The sequence below is a fragment of the Molossus molossus genome, unplaced genomic scaffold (genome assembly GCF_014108415.1).
Source record: "Molossus molossus isolate mMolMol1 unplaced genomic scaffold, mMolMol1.p scaffold_m16_p_1, whole genome shotgun sequence".
NCBI lineage: Eukaryota > Metazoa > Chordata > Mammalia > Chiroptera > Molossidae > Molossus > Molossus molossus.
Genome location: NW_023425344.1, coordinates 116,105,740 through 116,121,841, shown reverse-complemented (window position 1 = coordinate 116,121,841; position 16,102 = coordinate 116,105,740). Strand labels below are relative to the sequence as shown.

At 35.4% G+C, this 16,102-nt stretch overlaps 1 protein-coding gene and 1 pseudogene across 2 annotated transcripts in view; one reads left to right on the top strand and one right to left on the bottom strand.

Annotated features, from left to right (window-relative positions):
- Nucleotides 1-16,102, top strand: part of UACA (uveal autoantigen with coiled-coil domains and ankyrin repeats) — a 119,937-nt gene that overhangs the window by 61,640 nt on the left and 42,195 nt on the right. For both annotated transcript variants that reach the window (XM_036274187.1, XM_036274197.1), the window contains exons 3-5: nucleotides 1,486-1,574; nucleotides 3,713-3,777; nucleotides 4,572-4,629. In XM_036274187.1, coding sequence (XP_036130080.1) covers nucleotides 1,486-1,574; nucleotides 3,713-3,777; nucleotides 4,572-4,629 — 212 coding nt within the window. The remainder of the gene's footprint in view (nucleotides 1-1,485; nucleotides 1,575-3,712; nucleotides 3,778-4,571; nucleotides 4,630-16,102) is intronic.
- Nucleotides 14,775-15,821, bottom strand: LOC118638305 (annotated as a pseudogene).

The window sequence follows — 16,102 nt, the reverse complement described above, 5'->3', positions numbered from 1 at the left end:
CAACTCTTGAGAATACTATATTACTTTTATCAGAAACATCTCTTTCTCTCTAATTCAAATTGTACCAAATCTGTTTCATGAGTAGTGCTTGGTCTCTAGTTTGCATGTATAGCCATCATAGAGATGCATGACTGAATGTTGTAATATCTGGAAATGAATTTGTAAACTCTCCATATTTTGTTTTTAAGCATTCAGTTATTCAAATATTTGAAGACTCATCTGACTAGTACTTAGGTTGCTTCTGGGAATATCATAGGGAACAAAACATACAAAAAAAATCCTTGCTTTTATGGAGTTTATTATTGAGTGGGAAGAGATTGATAGACTATAAAGAAAGTAAATCCTGAATTTATATATTATATTAGAAAATGTGTAATTCTTTATAGAATAATAAAGATGGGATTGTGAACTAGAGTACTGAGGTTTCAGGGAATGAGAAAATGTAAAAAGTTTGAATGATGTGGTCAGGAAAGATCCCTGCTGAGAGTGGGATACCCATTGTGTTATACAGGCACCTTGCTGAGCACTTGCTCCTCCTTGATCTCCTGCCATCTTCACAGTGGTTATTGTTTGGGGCCTCAGTTCTTTTTCAGCCTGAGTTTTATGTCCTTTGCCATCAAGTCTTACTGTATTTACTTCCCAGTTTGGATTTGGTGGAGCACAGTCAATGTTAGTTTTATTGCACACAAAATATTTCTGTAAATATTTTTTGATTAACACAATGTTAGATGATCAAAGAATCATTGGGGTATTTTATCTTGTGTCTGGAATACTTGATGGCTTCAAGTTAATTTTTAAGCAGGCTTTACTTGCCTTATGGGGAAAATTGTTCGATTATGTCTGTTTATGTGTAATTTCAACCAGTCATACAGGTCCATGAGCAAAAGTAAGAATTAGGTTGTAGTTATTGGTACTTTTGGAGAAGATGATGCTAGTTTTTTTTATGGCTTTCAGGTGTAGTTTAGTTTGTTGTTCTGAAGACTTGTCTATGCCAGGTTTAATTTTATAATTCTAAAAAGAAGGGATAGAATTGTGATCAGTCTTTGGCCTTAGTATTCTGCTGTAGCTTCATTTGTTCGGGCAGGTTCAGAGTATTCGAAACTAAACAAAATAGATATTTATTATATTTATATCACCACTGATAGAAAATTTTCAATGTATTTAAGTTTCAAGCACTAATACCCTCTATTGAAATAGTAAACTATAGCATTAATGATTTATAGTATAAATTTCCATTATTAATACTATTATTAGAATATTCTATTGGATCTAAGGAAGTATTTCTAGGAAGTATTGGCCCCTTATGTGTATTTGGGTTAAAATGATTTTTTCAGTAATACAGGATGGATTTTTTTCTTATATTAAATATATCGGTGCTCCAGCCTTTAAAATCTGTGTCTGTTGAATAAAGGGTGACATTAGTATAACATTTCAGTTGATTTTTAGTAGTTTCCATGGCATAACAAATATTTTCTTTTTATTTAGCTTCCATGTGGTGGCCTCAAAGGGGAATCTTGAGTGTCTAAATGCCATCCTTATACATGGAGTTGATATTACAACCAGTGACACTGCAGGTATGTTTGCCTTCATAGTCAGTTACAAAATAGAAAGGAGATGCAAGCATTGTCCACTGCTAATATTCTTATTCAGACCTAAATGTGATTTTAAAAGAGAAGTCCTTAATTTTTTGTTTTTTAAGTAGTTAAGAAAAGGTTTACTTCTGAGGTATTGGAAAGGAGAGGTCAAGTACAGAAAATTTAGTAGAAGGGATTACTGAACTGATGAGCAGTTGAAGACCTGAAGTCCAAAATCTCAGGCTTTGAGGAACCATAAGGGGCCATTTAGTTTATACTCATATTTTATTCAGTATATGAATCCTCTGTGTTGTAAGATCATTAGGCATTTGATTGGAAATGTCTTGTGATGGGGAAGTAACTGCCTCATAACAACAGCATTACCAATAATGATCATAACAAAAATGGCTGACACTTATATAATATGCAAGTGCTTTACGCGTAGTAACTCCTTTTATCCCTACATCATCTGGATGAGGCTTTGAGCCACTGGGTCCTTCAGTGGATACATTGCCGTCAGTCTTGTTCTTAATTATTATGCCTCATAAAGAAACCTGTTCTGTGTTTGGTTGCCTAATTTATAGAAAAATTATTTCTTACAGATAGTTCATGTCTATCCCTTACCATGTTTTCTGCTTAAACTTAGTTGTACCTATGTCTGTCTTTTGAAATCTTACAGCGTAATTCTGTGCTCACATCACAAGGGTAGACCTTTAAGTATTTGAACACAACTGTTGCTTTTCTTCAGTGTATGAGTTTTCTATTCATCAGGATAACCATTCTCAGTTCTGTGGGCTCTTGACAATTCATTTCTCTGCATTTCTACTTTGTTATTCAATTAGACAGGAGGTGACTCAGAACAGAGAATTTTCTTAACAACTTCAATATTTTATTCTATGAGGCCATGCCTAGACAAATAAATATATTCGTATTAATCAGCACTGTGTTTAGAAATGTAAAGGAGGGAGAGGGAGAGAGAGATCACAATTGAGTTAATGAGAAAAATCTTTACCTACATATATATATTAAATTATATATTGAAGACCAAACTATTTGCTACCTTTGAAGGAACAAAAGAATGGGTCTATTACTTATATATGCATTCCATTGATGTAGAGGAATATTTGGTTTTAGAAACTTGGACTAATCATTCCTTTTTGGGAATCTTAAGACTTTTTAAATTTATTGTGTTGATTCAAGTATCTTTCTTGGTTTTATCTGTGTTCATTATGCTCTGGACATTTTTACCTCGTGGTCAGTCTAGTAACTTTTGCCCTCCTCCCTTCTGTGCCCGAGTGCTTTCCCAAGCTCAGCAGACTATTCCAACATACCCTGCTTAACTTTGTCTTTTGTTTTTGTTGTTTAGTCCTACTTTTATTTGCTCTGTTTTATTTGTCCTTAGAGTTGTTCTTTTCTCACTTGTTATATTGTTTGTTATAATCTAAATGTAGATATTTGATTACAATTTTTTGACTTAAAAAACCTTATGCATTTTATCTTAATTTCTTTATTTGTAAGCAATATGAAAATATATTGAAAAAAATCAGATTTCAAGTTAATATGGTTTTGAGGTTTTTGTGACCCTCGTCATTTCTTTTAAATTGTACATTTTTAACACACATAGTTGAACAATACTGATTTTAAGAGACACAGTCTCTTAATGAACTTTGAATTTCAGTTGAAGCATAGAAATTAGAGAATACCCATTCTTTGGCTTATATCTCCTTACTTCCTCCATTTTAGAATTCATACTGCCTATATGGAAATGTTAAGAAAAATTTAGGTGTCTTTGTCTTCCTTTTTTTCTCATTCTGTTTTTCCCTTTCTCTTTTGACCCTCTCTCCCTCCCTTCTTTGCTATGCCAGTACTTAGTTATTTACTCTGTCTCAGGCACTGCTGTAGGTGTTGGAGATACAGGGCAAATAAGTCAAAGTACTTGTTCTTAATGCACTTGTATGTTTAATTTTTATTCCCACCTTTATTGTTTTGGTTTGTACAATTATATCTTATTAAAATATCAACATGAGTGAAACATCTTAGAAACTGAAAGCTTACAAATTAAGTATCCTGTCAATTAAATTGAAAAAAATAAACACCTGTCTATAGAAAAATCATGTTTTAAATTACTTCTTTTATAGGAAGAAATGCTCTTCACCTGGCTGCAAAGTATGGACATGCATTGTGCCTACAAAAACTTTTACAGGTAGTAAAATTGGTTAATATTTTGACTTTATTATTTTGACTGCAAATAATAGATGTTTTTGAAATTTGAGATCACAGAAAAAGTAGGCTAACCTTGACTATTAGCTTATATAATATTTTTTCCATCATTTGTGAAATAATGTGAACAATAAAGAGCAAAAACTCTGAGGGAAGTGAATTGAATAACTCAGTGAATTAAAAATAAATAACAAAGACATGATCTTTCTGTTGACATTAGCTAGAGACTGGAATTTTCTGTTGTCTGGTATACAATATAAGATAAAGTGAGACAGCATAGGATCTATGTATTTCTAATAAACATCAGTAACCTACACTAAATAATATTAACCATCATTTAAATATGTAATCAGGCAGCCACAAAATTCTGTGAACTAGTGGGCTAAGGTTTCAGTTAAAGGATCTAGCCATACATTTCCATAAACATTTTTACCACTGAGTTTAACAGTAGAACTTACTTGTTTTTCTGATTCAGTTGTTCAAGTTTTAACCCATGCTGAAAAACAAAACCAAGCCCAAACAATAGCGTTGTTTCTATATCCCAGGCTATTGTAATGTACCACATGTTTTCCTGTTTGGTGAATATTGTTAAATTTACAGTATAATGATATTATATTTGTTTTATGTCAAAATATGTAGTGGCTTGTCTAGTAGTCTTTTTTTGTTGTTTTGATAAATGAAATATTTTAAGATTAAATAACAGATGTTAATCGGAGCTCAGATATTTAATTTTAAAATAAAACTCTTCTAGATGACTAAGTTTCTATATTTTAACAGTACAATTGTCCCACTGAACATGCAGACCTGCAGGGAAGAACCGCACTTCATGATGCTGGTAAGCAAAGGTTGCATTTGAACAGAAAAACAACAAAATTTGTTAAAGTGGCTAGGCACTTATAATTTCAGAGTTTTGACATACATATATTTGTGTGGAGAAACAGAATATTACAAATATTTTTATTTGAATTTGAATTTTATTTTTTAGATTATATAGCTTTAAAAGATTCATGCAGTCAATATATACTGTTAAGTTTATTAGATACTAAAAGTCCAAAGATAAATAAATCAAAACAATCTCAGGGACCTCCAAGGGGAAGTGGCAGAGAAAGAGAAAGAAAGAAAATGAAAATGAGAGTTAGTGAGTTAGTTTGGGAATTGGCAGGAGAAATGGAAGGGCGTAAGATGTTTCACTTTCTTGAAAACTACATTTACCTAATTAACATGTGTGAACTACAGTTTTCTCATCTTCAAAATAAAGCTGCAGTAAGTGGTTATAATTAAATCATAAATAGTACCTGGCATGTGGTAATTTCTTCATTAAGGGTGGTGGTGGCTGGTTAGAGGTGTCAGTTTTGAATTTCATCTCACTGTAATGTGCTATATTTTTAAAAAGACTTGTACTAATAATGTCACAGATTTTATTATTCATAGTTGTGTATCTAAACTTACCTGTATTATTCTTCAGGTGTCTTAAAATGCTTAGAAAAAAAGTTGAATATTAAATATTTGTGAAACGTAATGTCTGACCTCTGCCCTGACTCTTCTAAGCCTGACACTCTTACAGTTTATTAGAAGGCCAAAGAAAGAAAATAATACTTACCTTCTCTTTTCACATATATGACTATCTGCAGTAGATTAAAGTGGTTTGTGTTAAACAGGCATTGTACTTCAAATTTCCTTCAAACTTTTATGCCTGAATTTTCTTTTAGTTTTATTCTTTTTACATCTTATGTGCTTTTTTATAAGTTTAATTATTTACACAATACATTTTTTCTTTTCTTTTTGTGTAGAATGGTATTATTTGCAAAGCATTTTTATATACATTATTACTTCAGCCTCATAATGATCCCATGAGTTACTAGATTTTATTTTATTTATATTTTTTTTATAATTTATCTGTTTTTATTACTGATGTGTTTTCTTGTTTTCCCCATTGTTATCCTCCTCTCTGCTCCCATACCTCCCCCCTGCTTTCACTGCACTATTGTCTGTGTCTATTGGTTATGCATATATGCATATACGTTCTTTGGTTTTCTCTTCCTGCTCCTCCCCCCATTTCCTCTGATGTTTGTCAGTCTGTTCCCTGCTTCCATGTCTCTGGATCTATTTTGTTTATCAGCTTATTTTGTTCATTATATTCCACAAATAAATAAGGTCATGTGATACTTGTTTTTTCTGACTGGCTTATTTCACTTAGCATAATACTCTCTAGGTCTCTAAACATTGTCTCAAAGGGTAAGAAAGAGATCTTTGTTTCTTATAGCTGCATAGTATTCCATTGTGTAGATGTACCACAGCTTTTTTATCCCCTCATCTACTAATGGATACTTGGGCTGTTTCCAGATCTTAGCTATTGTAAATAGTGCTGCTATGAATATAAGGGTGCATATATTTTTTCTGATTTGTGTTTCAGGCTTCTTAGGATAAATTCCTAAAAGTAAGATCACGGGGCCAAATGGCAGTTCAATTTTAATTTTTTTGAGGAAACACCATATTGTTTTCCATAGTAACTGCACAGTATGCATTCCCACTCTAGCAGTGTACTAGAGTCCCCTTTTCTCCACACCCTCGCCAGCACTTGTTGTTTGATGATTTGTTGATGGCAGCCATTCTGGCAGGTGTGAAGTGATACCTTATAGTTGTTTTACTTTGCATCTCTGCTGATTGGTGACGTTGAGCATTTTTTCATATGTCTGTTGTCCATTTGTGTGTCCCCTTTGGAGAAGTGTCTATTCAGGTCCACTGCCCATTTTTTAATTGGATTGTTTGTCTTCCTTTTGTGGAGTTGTGTGAGCACTCTATATATTTTGGATACTAACCCCTTATCCAAGGTATCATTGGCAAATATGTTCTCTCATACAGTGGGTTCCCTTTTCATTTTGATACTGGTTTCTTTTTCTGTGCAGAAGCTTTTTAGTTTGATGTACTCCCATTTATTATTATTTTTTCCTTTGCTTCTCTTGCCCTAGGCAATGTATCAGTGAAAATTCTGCTATGTGTGATGTCTGAGATTTTGCTGCCTACCTTTTCTTCTAGGATTTTTATGGTTTCATGAGTGACATTTAAGTCTTTTATCCATTTTGAGTTTATTCTTGTGTATGGTGTAAGTTGATGGTCTAGTTTCATTTTTTTTGCATGTACCTGTCCGATTTTCCCAACACCATTTACTATAGAGTCTATCTTTACTTCATCGTATGTTTTTGCCTGCTTTGTCAAATATTAATTGAGCATAATGTCTTGGGTCAACTTGTGGGTTCTCTGTTCTGTTCCATTTATCTATATGCCTATTCTTGTGCCAGTATGAGGCTGTTTTGATTACAGTGGCCTTGTAGTGTAACATAGTATCTGGAATTGTGATTCTTCCAACTTTGTTCTTCTTTTTCAAGATTACTGTGGCTATTCAGGGTCTTTTATGGTTTCATATAAACTTTTGGAGTATTTGTTCTAGATCTGTGAAATGTGCCATTTGTATTTTAATAGGGATTGCATTGAATCTATAGATTGCTTTGGGTAGTATGGACATTTTACTGATGTTAATTCTTCTAATCCATGAACATGGTATATGCTTTCACTTTTTAAAAAAATATGTTTTATTGATTTTTTAGAGAGAGAGGAAGGGATAAAGAGATAGAAACATCAATGTGTGAGAGAGAGAAACATTGATCGGCTGCCTCCTGCACACCCCCTGCTGGGGATCATGTTCACAACCCAGACATGTTCTTTTGCCAGGACCTCTCAGTCCCTGGGACAATGCTCAGTCCACTGAGCCACACTGGCCGGGTGCTTCCACTTTTCTTCCTCTATTTCTTTTTTCAGTGCCCTGTAGTTTTGTGAGAATAGGTCTTTTACCTACTTGGTTATGTTTATTTCCAATTATCTTAATTTTTTTGTTGCAGTAGTAAATGGAATTATTTTTTTGTTTGTTTCTCTTTTTGTATGTTCATTATTGGTATATAAATTGCTGGTGATTTCTGAATGTTGATTTTGTATCCTGCTATTTTGCCAAATTCATTTATTAAACCTAGTAGTTTTTTTTTTGTAGAATTGTAGGATTTTGTGTGTACAATATCATGTAATCTATGAAAAATGGCAGTTTCACGTCCTTGTTTCCAATTTGGATGGCTTTTATTTTTCCTTCTCATCTGATTGCTGTGGCTAAGACTTCTAATACTATGTTGAGTAAGAGGGGTGAAAGTGAACATTGTTGTCTTGTTCCTATTTTTAAGGGAAATGCTTTCAGTTTTTGCCCAGTGAATATGATGTTGGCTGTAGGTTTTTCATATATGCATTTTATTTTGTTGAGGTATGATCCTTCTATTTCCACTTTGCTGAGAGTATTTATAAAAAAATAGGTGCTGGATTTTGTCAAATGCTTTTTCAGCATCCGTTGATCTGATCATATGATTTTTATCTTACATTTTGTTTATGTGGTGTATCACATTTATTGATTTGTGAGTATTGTGCCAACCTTGCATCCCTGGGATAAATCCCACTTAGTTGTGGTGTATAATTTTTTAATACATTGCTAGATCCAATTTGCTAATATTTTGTTGAGGATTTTGGCATCTATATTCATCAGGGATATTGATCTATAATTTTCTTTCATTGTAGTATCTTTATCTGCTTTTGTGATTCGTATGATGCTGTCCTCATAAAAAGAGCTTGGAAGTCTTCCTTGCTCTTGAATTTTTTGGAATAGTTTAATGAGAATAGGTGCTAGTTTATCTTTAAATGTTTGGTAAACCCCCCCTCCCCTACCCCCCCGTGAAGCTATCCAGACCCGAGTTTTTTTGTTTGCTGGTAGTTTATTGATTACTGCTTTAATTTCCTTAGTTGTTATTGGTGTGTTCAGGTTTTCTGACTCTTCCCTGTTAAGTTTTGGAAGACTGGAAGACCATATGATCCTAGGAATTTGTCCATTTCACTTAGGTTGTCTAATTTGTTGACATTAAATTATTTGTAATATTTTCTTACAATTCTTTGTATTTCTCTGGTGTCAGTTCTTCACATCTTTCATTTCTGATTTTATTTATTTGGGTTCTCTCTCTTTGTTTCTTAGTGAGTCTGGCTAAAGGTTCTTCAGTCTTGTTTATCTTTACAAAGAACCAGCTTTTGGTTTCATTGATCTTTTGTATTTTTTTTTAGTCTCTCTGTCATTTATTTCCACTCTTACCATTATTATTTTCTTCTTTCTACTAGCTCTGGGTTGTTCTTGTTCTATTTTTTGTTCTTTAAGTTGTAAGGTTAGATAGTTTATTAGAAAATTTTTTTTTCTTGATGTAGGCCTGTATTGCTATGAACTTCTCTCTCAGGGCTGCTTTCTCTGTGTCCCATAGATTTTGTATTGTGTGTTCATTTTCCTTATTTTCCAGGAAGTTTTTTATTTCTTTATTGTTCTCTTTGGTAACCCATTCATTGCTTAATAACATTTTTAGCTTCCACATGTTTGGATGTTTTTGAGTGTTTTTATTGTAATTGATTTCTAGTTTCATGCCACTGTGATCTGTGAAGATTCTTGATTTTATTTCAATCTTCTTGAACTTGTAGAGACTTAGTTTGTGTCCTAATTTGTGGTCTCTCTTTGAGAATGTCCCATGCGCTCTTGAGAAGAATGTATATTCTTCAGCTTTGGGGTGAAGTGTTCTGTAAATATAAATTAAATCCATCTGATCTCATGCATCATTTAGGGTCTGTGTTTCCTTGTTAATTTTTTGACTAGAAGATCTATTCAGCGGTGTCGGTGTGTTCAAGTCACCTACTATGATTGTATTGCCGTTGATGTCTCCCTTGAAGTCCTCCAGAAGTTTTAAATTATATTTTGGTACACTTATATTGGATGTATACATGTTTACCAGGGTTATATCCTCTTGTTGGATTGATACCTTTAATATTATGTAGTGACCTTCTCTGTCTCTTATCAGATATGAGTATTGCTATACCAGCTTTTTCTTTTTCATTTCCATTTGCATGGAAACATGTTTTCCATCCCTTCACTTTGTTCCTGTGTAAGTCTTTTGTTCTGAGGTGGGTCTCTTGTAGACAGTATATATATATATATATATATATATATATATATATATATATACATACACACACACACACACACACACACATATATATAATGTTTTCTTATTTATTCAGCTACCCTATGTCTTTTGATTGGAGCATTTAAGCCATTTACATTTAAGGTTATTAGTATAGCTACTTATTTGTTGACATTTTTATTCTTTATGTCTGTATTCTTTTCTTGCTCTCCATTTCTTCTTACAACAGTCTCTTTAGCATTTCTTGCAGTGCTGGTTTGGTGTTAGTAAACTCCTTAGCCTTTTTTTGTCCGCAAAGGTCTTTATTTCACCTTCAATTTTGAATGATAGCTTTGCTGGATAGAGTAGTCTTGGATTCAGACTCCTTGCTTTTAATTACTTTGTATACTTCATGCCACTCTATCATAGCTTGCAGTGTTTCTATTGAGACATCAGCTAATGGGAGCCCCCCGTAGTTAACTTTCTGACTCTGTCTTGCTGCCTTAAAGATTCTTTCTTTAATGTTTGCCATTTTAATTATGATGTATCTAGGTGTGGGTCTTTTTGGGTTCATCTTGATTGGGACTCTTTGTTTTCTGAATGTGTGTGACTTTTTCTTCACCAGGTTAGGGAAGTTTTCTGTCATTATTTCTTCAAACAGGTTTTCTGTTCCTTTCTCTGATTCTTCTACTTCTGGTACCCCTATGATGCAAATGTTGTTACATTTTGTGCTGTCCCAAAGCTCCCTTATAGTCTAATTTTTTATTTTTATTTGCTGCTCTAACTGGGCATTTTTTTTGTACCTTGTCTTCTAACTCACTGATTTGGTCTGCAGCTTCTTCTAATCTACTGTTAAATCCTTTCAAGGTATTTTTTTATATTAGCTATGTCATTCTTCATTTCCACTTGATTTTATTCATAGCTTCTACCTCTTTTTTTTTTTTTTGTATGCTGGTGTAGTTCTCATTAAGTTGCTTGTAATTCTCACTAAGTTGATTGAGTACACTAAAAACCGTTCCTTTCAATTCTTTATCTGACAAACTGCTTTCCTCCATTTCATGTAGTTACTTTTCAGGAGATTCCTTCTTTTCTTTCATTTATGGGTGGTTCTTTTTTTCATCATTTTAGTGGTCTGGTAGTTGGAGCCAGATGAGGCATATTGGAATGCATCAGTCAGTCGGTGTATACTACCCAGCACTGCTATGTCTCTCAGTCTTGGTGTGGTGGCCTTCTCTTGGGACCCAGTGGAGTAGTATCCTTGATCTTCTCAGCTGAGTGCTCTAGGGATGACCCTTGTGTGGGTTATTTGCACTGTTCTGTTGAATCTGCATTTTGATTGCTATTGTCTATTTGTAGGTGGCCTCAGCTCTCAGGGTTGTTAATTGTGAGTCTTAAGCCCTACCCTGTCATATTGATGTTGACAGATCAGTACAAAGCAATACCCGACCCAACCAAAAAGATACTCCCCCCCAAAAATCAGCATCAATAATAATAAATCGCCTCATCAAAAAGATTGAAAGACACACAAACAAAAGCATACTCACACACAAGAATAATACTAGAAGGTACAAGACCAAATGAATTTAGAAGAGGGAGGATAGAGGGGGAAAAAAGAAGAGGAGGAGGAGAAGGAAGAAGAACTAGAAGGAGGAGGAGGAGGAGCCTGTAACTTCTAGGAGAGGCAGGCAGTTTCTTCCTCTCCTAATGCTTCAGCTCTGCCTGGTTTGCTGGCAACCCCTGGTAACCCCCCACCCCCACCCCCACCTCCAAGCAGGAGAGAATATAAATATATATATATATGTGTGTGTGTATGTATGTATGTATAAAAAAGGAGAAGAAAAGAAAAATAGTGCCCTGCTTGGCTCTTTAATCTTTCAGCATGGCTGGCTTCACTGGGCAGAGCTTCTGCCCAGGCTCCCACGTGGCCAGAAGTCTGAATCCCCAGTTTTGCCCTGCTTCTGGGTTGCCTATTTGCAGCCCAGCACTGTTCCACAAATAGGGTAAAGGATCCTCCTCTTCGCTGGAGGTAGGGAGGACACTGGCTAGCCCCCATCAAAGTTCTTTCAACAGATACCTGGCCCCTCAGATTTACTGCTTTATTTTCTACTCAGACCCCTTCTCAGGTGTGCCATTCTGCTTTGTGTACTCTCGGCTCCCACAATCGGGAGATTGCCAGGCTGGTGGTGTAACCATGCACTGGCTTTTGGCCTGGGATAGTGCTGCATCCCTAAGGTGGGCCACATCACCTCTAATTTCCACTGTCTGATGGAAATCCCCATTCCTTCTCTGGATCTCTTTGTGGGGCTGAGTTCCCCTTCTCCCAGGGGGCAGGAGCTGTGTGCCGCTGGATGTTCCCTCCATCTTCCCAGCCGCACCATGCAGTATGCGAGTTCATTCACCCACTCAGTGACTTCTCCTGTCCCCTCTCCATGCTCCTTGCTCACAGTATTTCCAGTCAGCTATTTTCAGGTGGTTTTTCAAGTTGAATGTTCTGCAGTTTAGCCTTAGGCCCAGTCCTGTGCTTAGAGCAAGCAGATGCAATTTTCCTTAGGCTTCAGCCATCTTGTCTCCGTCCACTATAGATTTTATTTTAGATGATAATTTTATATGGCTACCTAAATAAAAACAACCTAGATTAATATGTGATGTGCTTATCAAACTTGTACAGTTATAGAATCTTCTAGACAAATTTACAAATTAAATTTAAAATCATTTATAATTTATATTTATAATGCTAATTTACTGTGCTGAATGAATTTTTTAAATGATTTTGCTGTGTTCTGAAGTATGAATATGTGACACATGATATTTCTGTTTTCTTACCACCTTTTCCTAGTTTTAAAAAATTAATCCAACATTATTAATAATCATTTTTTTCTTTAAGAAGACCCTTCAACATTTCATATACTACTGGTTTGGTAGGGATGAACTTCTTTAGCTTTTTCTTTTTTTTTTATTCTCACCCAAGGACATTTTCCATTTTTTGTTCAGATAGAGTGGGAAGGAGAGAGGGAGAGAGAGAGAGAGAGAAACATCGACGTGAAAGTGACACATCGAATGGCTGCCACCTGCACAACCAACCAGGGCCAGGGACAAACTGCAACCAAGGTAGGTGCCCTTAGCGGAAACCGAACCTGGGTCTCTCTGGACCACAAGCCGACGCTCCAACTGCTGAGTCAAACTGGCCAGGGCATTTTTAACTATTAATGATGGAAATTTTCAAATATACATGAAGATTGAGTTTTATTAAAACACCTACACTCTTTTTTTTTTTTTTTTTTTTTTTTTTTTTTTTTATCCTCACCCGAGGATATTTTTCCATTTTTTGGACAGATAGAGTGGGAGGGAGAGAGAGGAAGGGAGAGAGAGAGAGAAACATCGATGTGAAGGGACACATCGAGTGGCTGCCACCCGCACGACCAACCAGGGCCGGGGACAAACTGCAACCGAAGTACGTGCCCTTAGCGGGAACCGAACCCGGGTCTCTCCGGACCGCAGGCGGACGCTCTAACCGCTGAGCCAAACTGGCCAGGGCAAAACACCTACACTCTTTACTAAACTTAGACAGTTGTTAATATATGCCCAATTTTTGTTCATTTATACCACCATACATTATTCTCTTACTCCATTGGCATCTTTTATATTAAATCCAAGGCATCATATAATTTTATTCATAAATAATTCACTTTGTATCTCTAAAAGATAATGTTTCTGTTTTGTAGCCTAAATATAATACCATTATTACACTTAATACATTTGAAAATGTTTTCAATGTTGTCTTGTCAATGTTCAATTTTCCCCAGTTTTTATTTTTAGTTATGCCTGTTTGAGGTACAATTATATACAGAAATTGCACATAATTGATACACAATTAATGTGCACTTTATAATAAGAGATTAGATATCATGTTTAGTATTCTTACCTGTGGGAGACTTTTGCATGGCATCATTTTGTTATAATCTGCTCTGCCATCTCCTGCCCCAAGGCAGGATACCTCTGTATACAATGTTTCTGCATTCCTTTAAGTGGACCAGTTATGCTCTGTTTATCTTTTCTTCAACCCGGGATATTTACGTGATATTTACCTGAAATTGCTTCAGGGTGGTTACCACAAACTTATCCCTTGGCAACAAATGTTCTTGTTTTTCTGCTTCTTGCCCTATATATACTGTGGATCTCCCCAGAATAAACAGAGACTTGATCAGAGGCCTGTCTTGTCTCCATTTCTGTGTCTCTTGTCCCTTCTCATCCTCACTCCCCCTCTAGAGTCCTCCTCGCTCAACCTGCAGGGTGGGTCACTTACCATATACAAAAAATTAAAACAAACTACATACACAAGACAAAAATTTTGGATATGATGAGTATGTTTAGTACTTACTCAAGGGTGGCAAAAAAAGGCAACTTTAAAAAAGGAGCATGTTATTAAAGAGCACCAGGTGGGAACATGTTTTTAAACTAGATCTAAGAAGTAGAATGTGTAATAATTCCATCTCCTTAAGAGTTGTCCAATGGTTAATGAATTTTTTAAAAATTACTAATAAAAACTACCCCCCATATTCCCTCCACACTCCCTAAAAAAGAAAAAAGAAACTGATGTCCCAGATTACTCTCCAGAGTAGAACCCAGGAGCAGCTTTAACAACCCAAATTAGGCTGTTACATAATCAATACAAACATGCTTGTTTTTAAACAAAAAATAAAATATTTGAAACAACAAAGCAAAAGCTAGTACTGATCACTTTTTTGGCAATATACAGTTACTCAAAGTTAACTAATATTGAGAAGGGGAAAAGGGCCTTTCCTATGGGCATTGTCTCACATGAGTGCATATGGGTAAGTGCAGGGCATTTGTCAGTATTCCAAAAATGAATTTTAATTTTTAATCTTTAGTTTGATTTAAACATTGCTTTTAGTGTGATGCTGACACCAGTTGTGCAGAAACAGCGCTGGAAAGATGTTCATAGGAGTACACATCTATGGCTCTTCTTTTGTTCTGGAGGCTCCAGGGTAGCCAGTATTGCTTTGTCAGATACATTCTTTAAGCCTTTCTGTGTGAAGGCAAAACACTCCATGTAACTTGACGGCCTTCAGGTCATGGGACAGCTTTCCAGATGTCTCTGGAGTGATAGGCTTCTGTTTATTCTTGGCAAGTTTCTCGATAGGAGAGGGGTCATCTCTGAAATCAGTTTGGGTCTCAACAATCAAGAAAGGAGTCTTTGGACAGTGGTGAGTTATTTTGGGTACCTATTTTTCTTTCACATTTTCAAATGAGAATGGAGAAACCACTGAAAAACAGACTAGAAATGTATCTGTCTGTGCATAATTCAGTGGTAGTAATCATAATCTTGTCCTGCAGTATCAAAAAGTCCTCCAATTATAGTTGTGACTGCATAATTGTCAGAAACAGTTGGTACATACTTAGATGGAAATTTGTTGTGTAGGATATCAGGAGACATGTTTTACTAACAGCGCCATCACCACAACTCACTTAATTGTCTGCATTGCTGAAACAGTTTTCTATCCACTTGAAATATTTCAGATCCGATGATGACCTCAGCTTCTCCACTGGGGTGTTGACAGTACTCCAGAATTAATTTCTTTCATGTTACAGCCCTGTTGTTCAGATTAGCTTGTGCCTCTGCTCCATATGGTCATTCAGGGATCCAGATTTCTTTTATTTTGCAGGCCTACCATTGCCTAGGGCATTGGTCTCATCTTTAAGACTGAAGCTGATAGTTGGCACCTCTGTTTTCCTACTGATAGGAAGGTGAACAATTGTGCAGGAATATATATATAACCATTCTTTTAAGCCCTAGAGTCAGAAGGTAGTACACATCACTCCTGTCATGTTCCATAGGCATGCTCTAACTCATGCAGTAATACATACAAGCAGGGGATACGGGGAACTGTGGTCTTTAGGTGAGCCACCATGTGCCCAGCCTACTGTACTGCCATGGAAGAAAGTGCCGTCCGTCAGAGTTTGGTGAACAGCTGGTGTGCTCCATCACAGCACCTTTAATAGTGACTTTATTTGTTCACCATATCATAACTCTAGAATTTATCATGCTTTACATTTTGCATTCTTATTTTTAATTGGGCCTGAATGGTTCTTAATTTTATAATTTCTGAATTAATGTGTTCAGTTGATCCTTTTTTAAGTTTGATTATATATTTTATATAAAAGATTTGCTGTATTAAAGACATCCAGAAATGAGCATTTACTTGATTTTCTTATGTATGTTTTGTTTTGTTCTATTGAATTCCACAAAAGAAAAGAATGCTAATT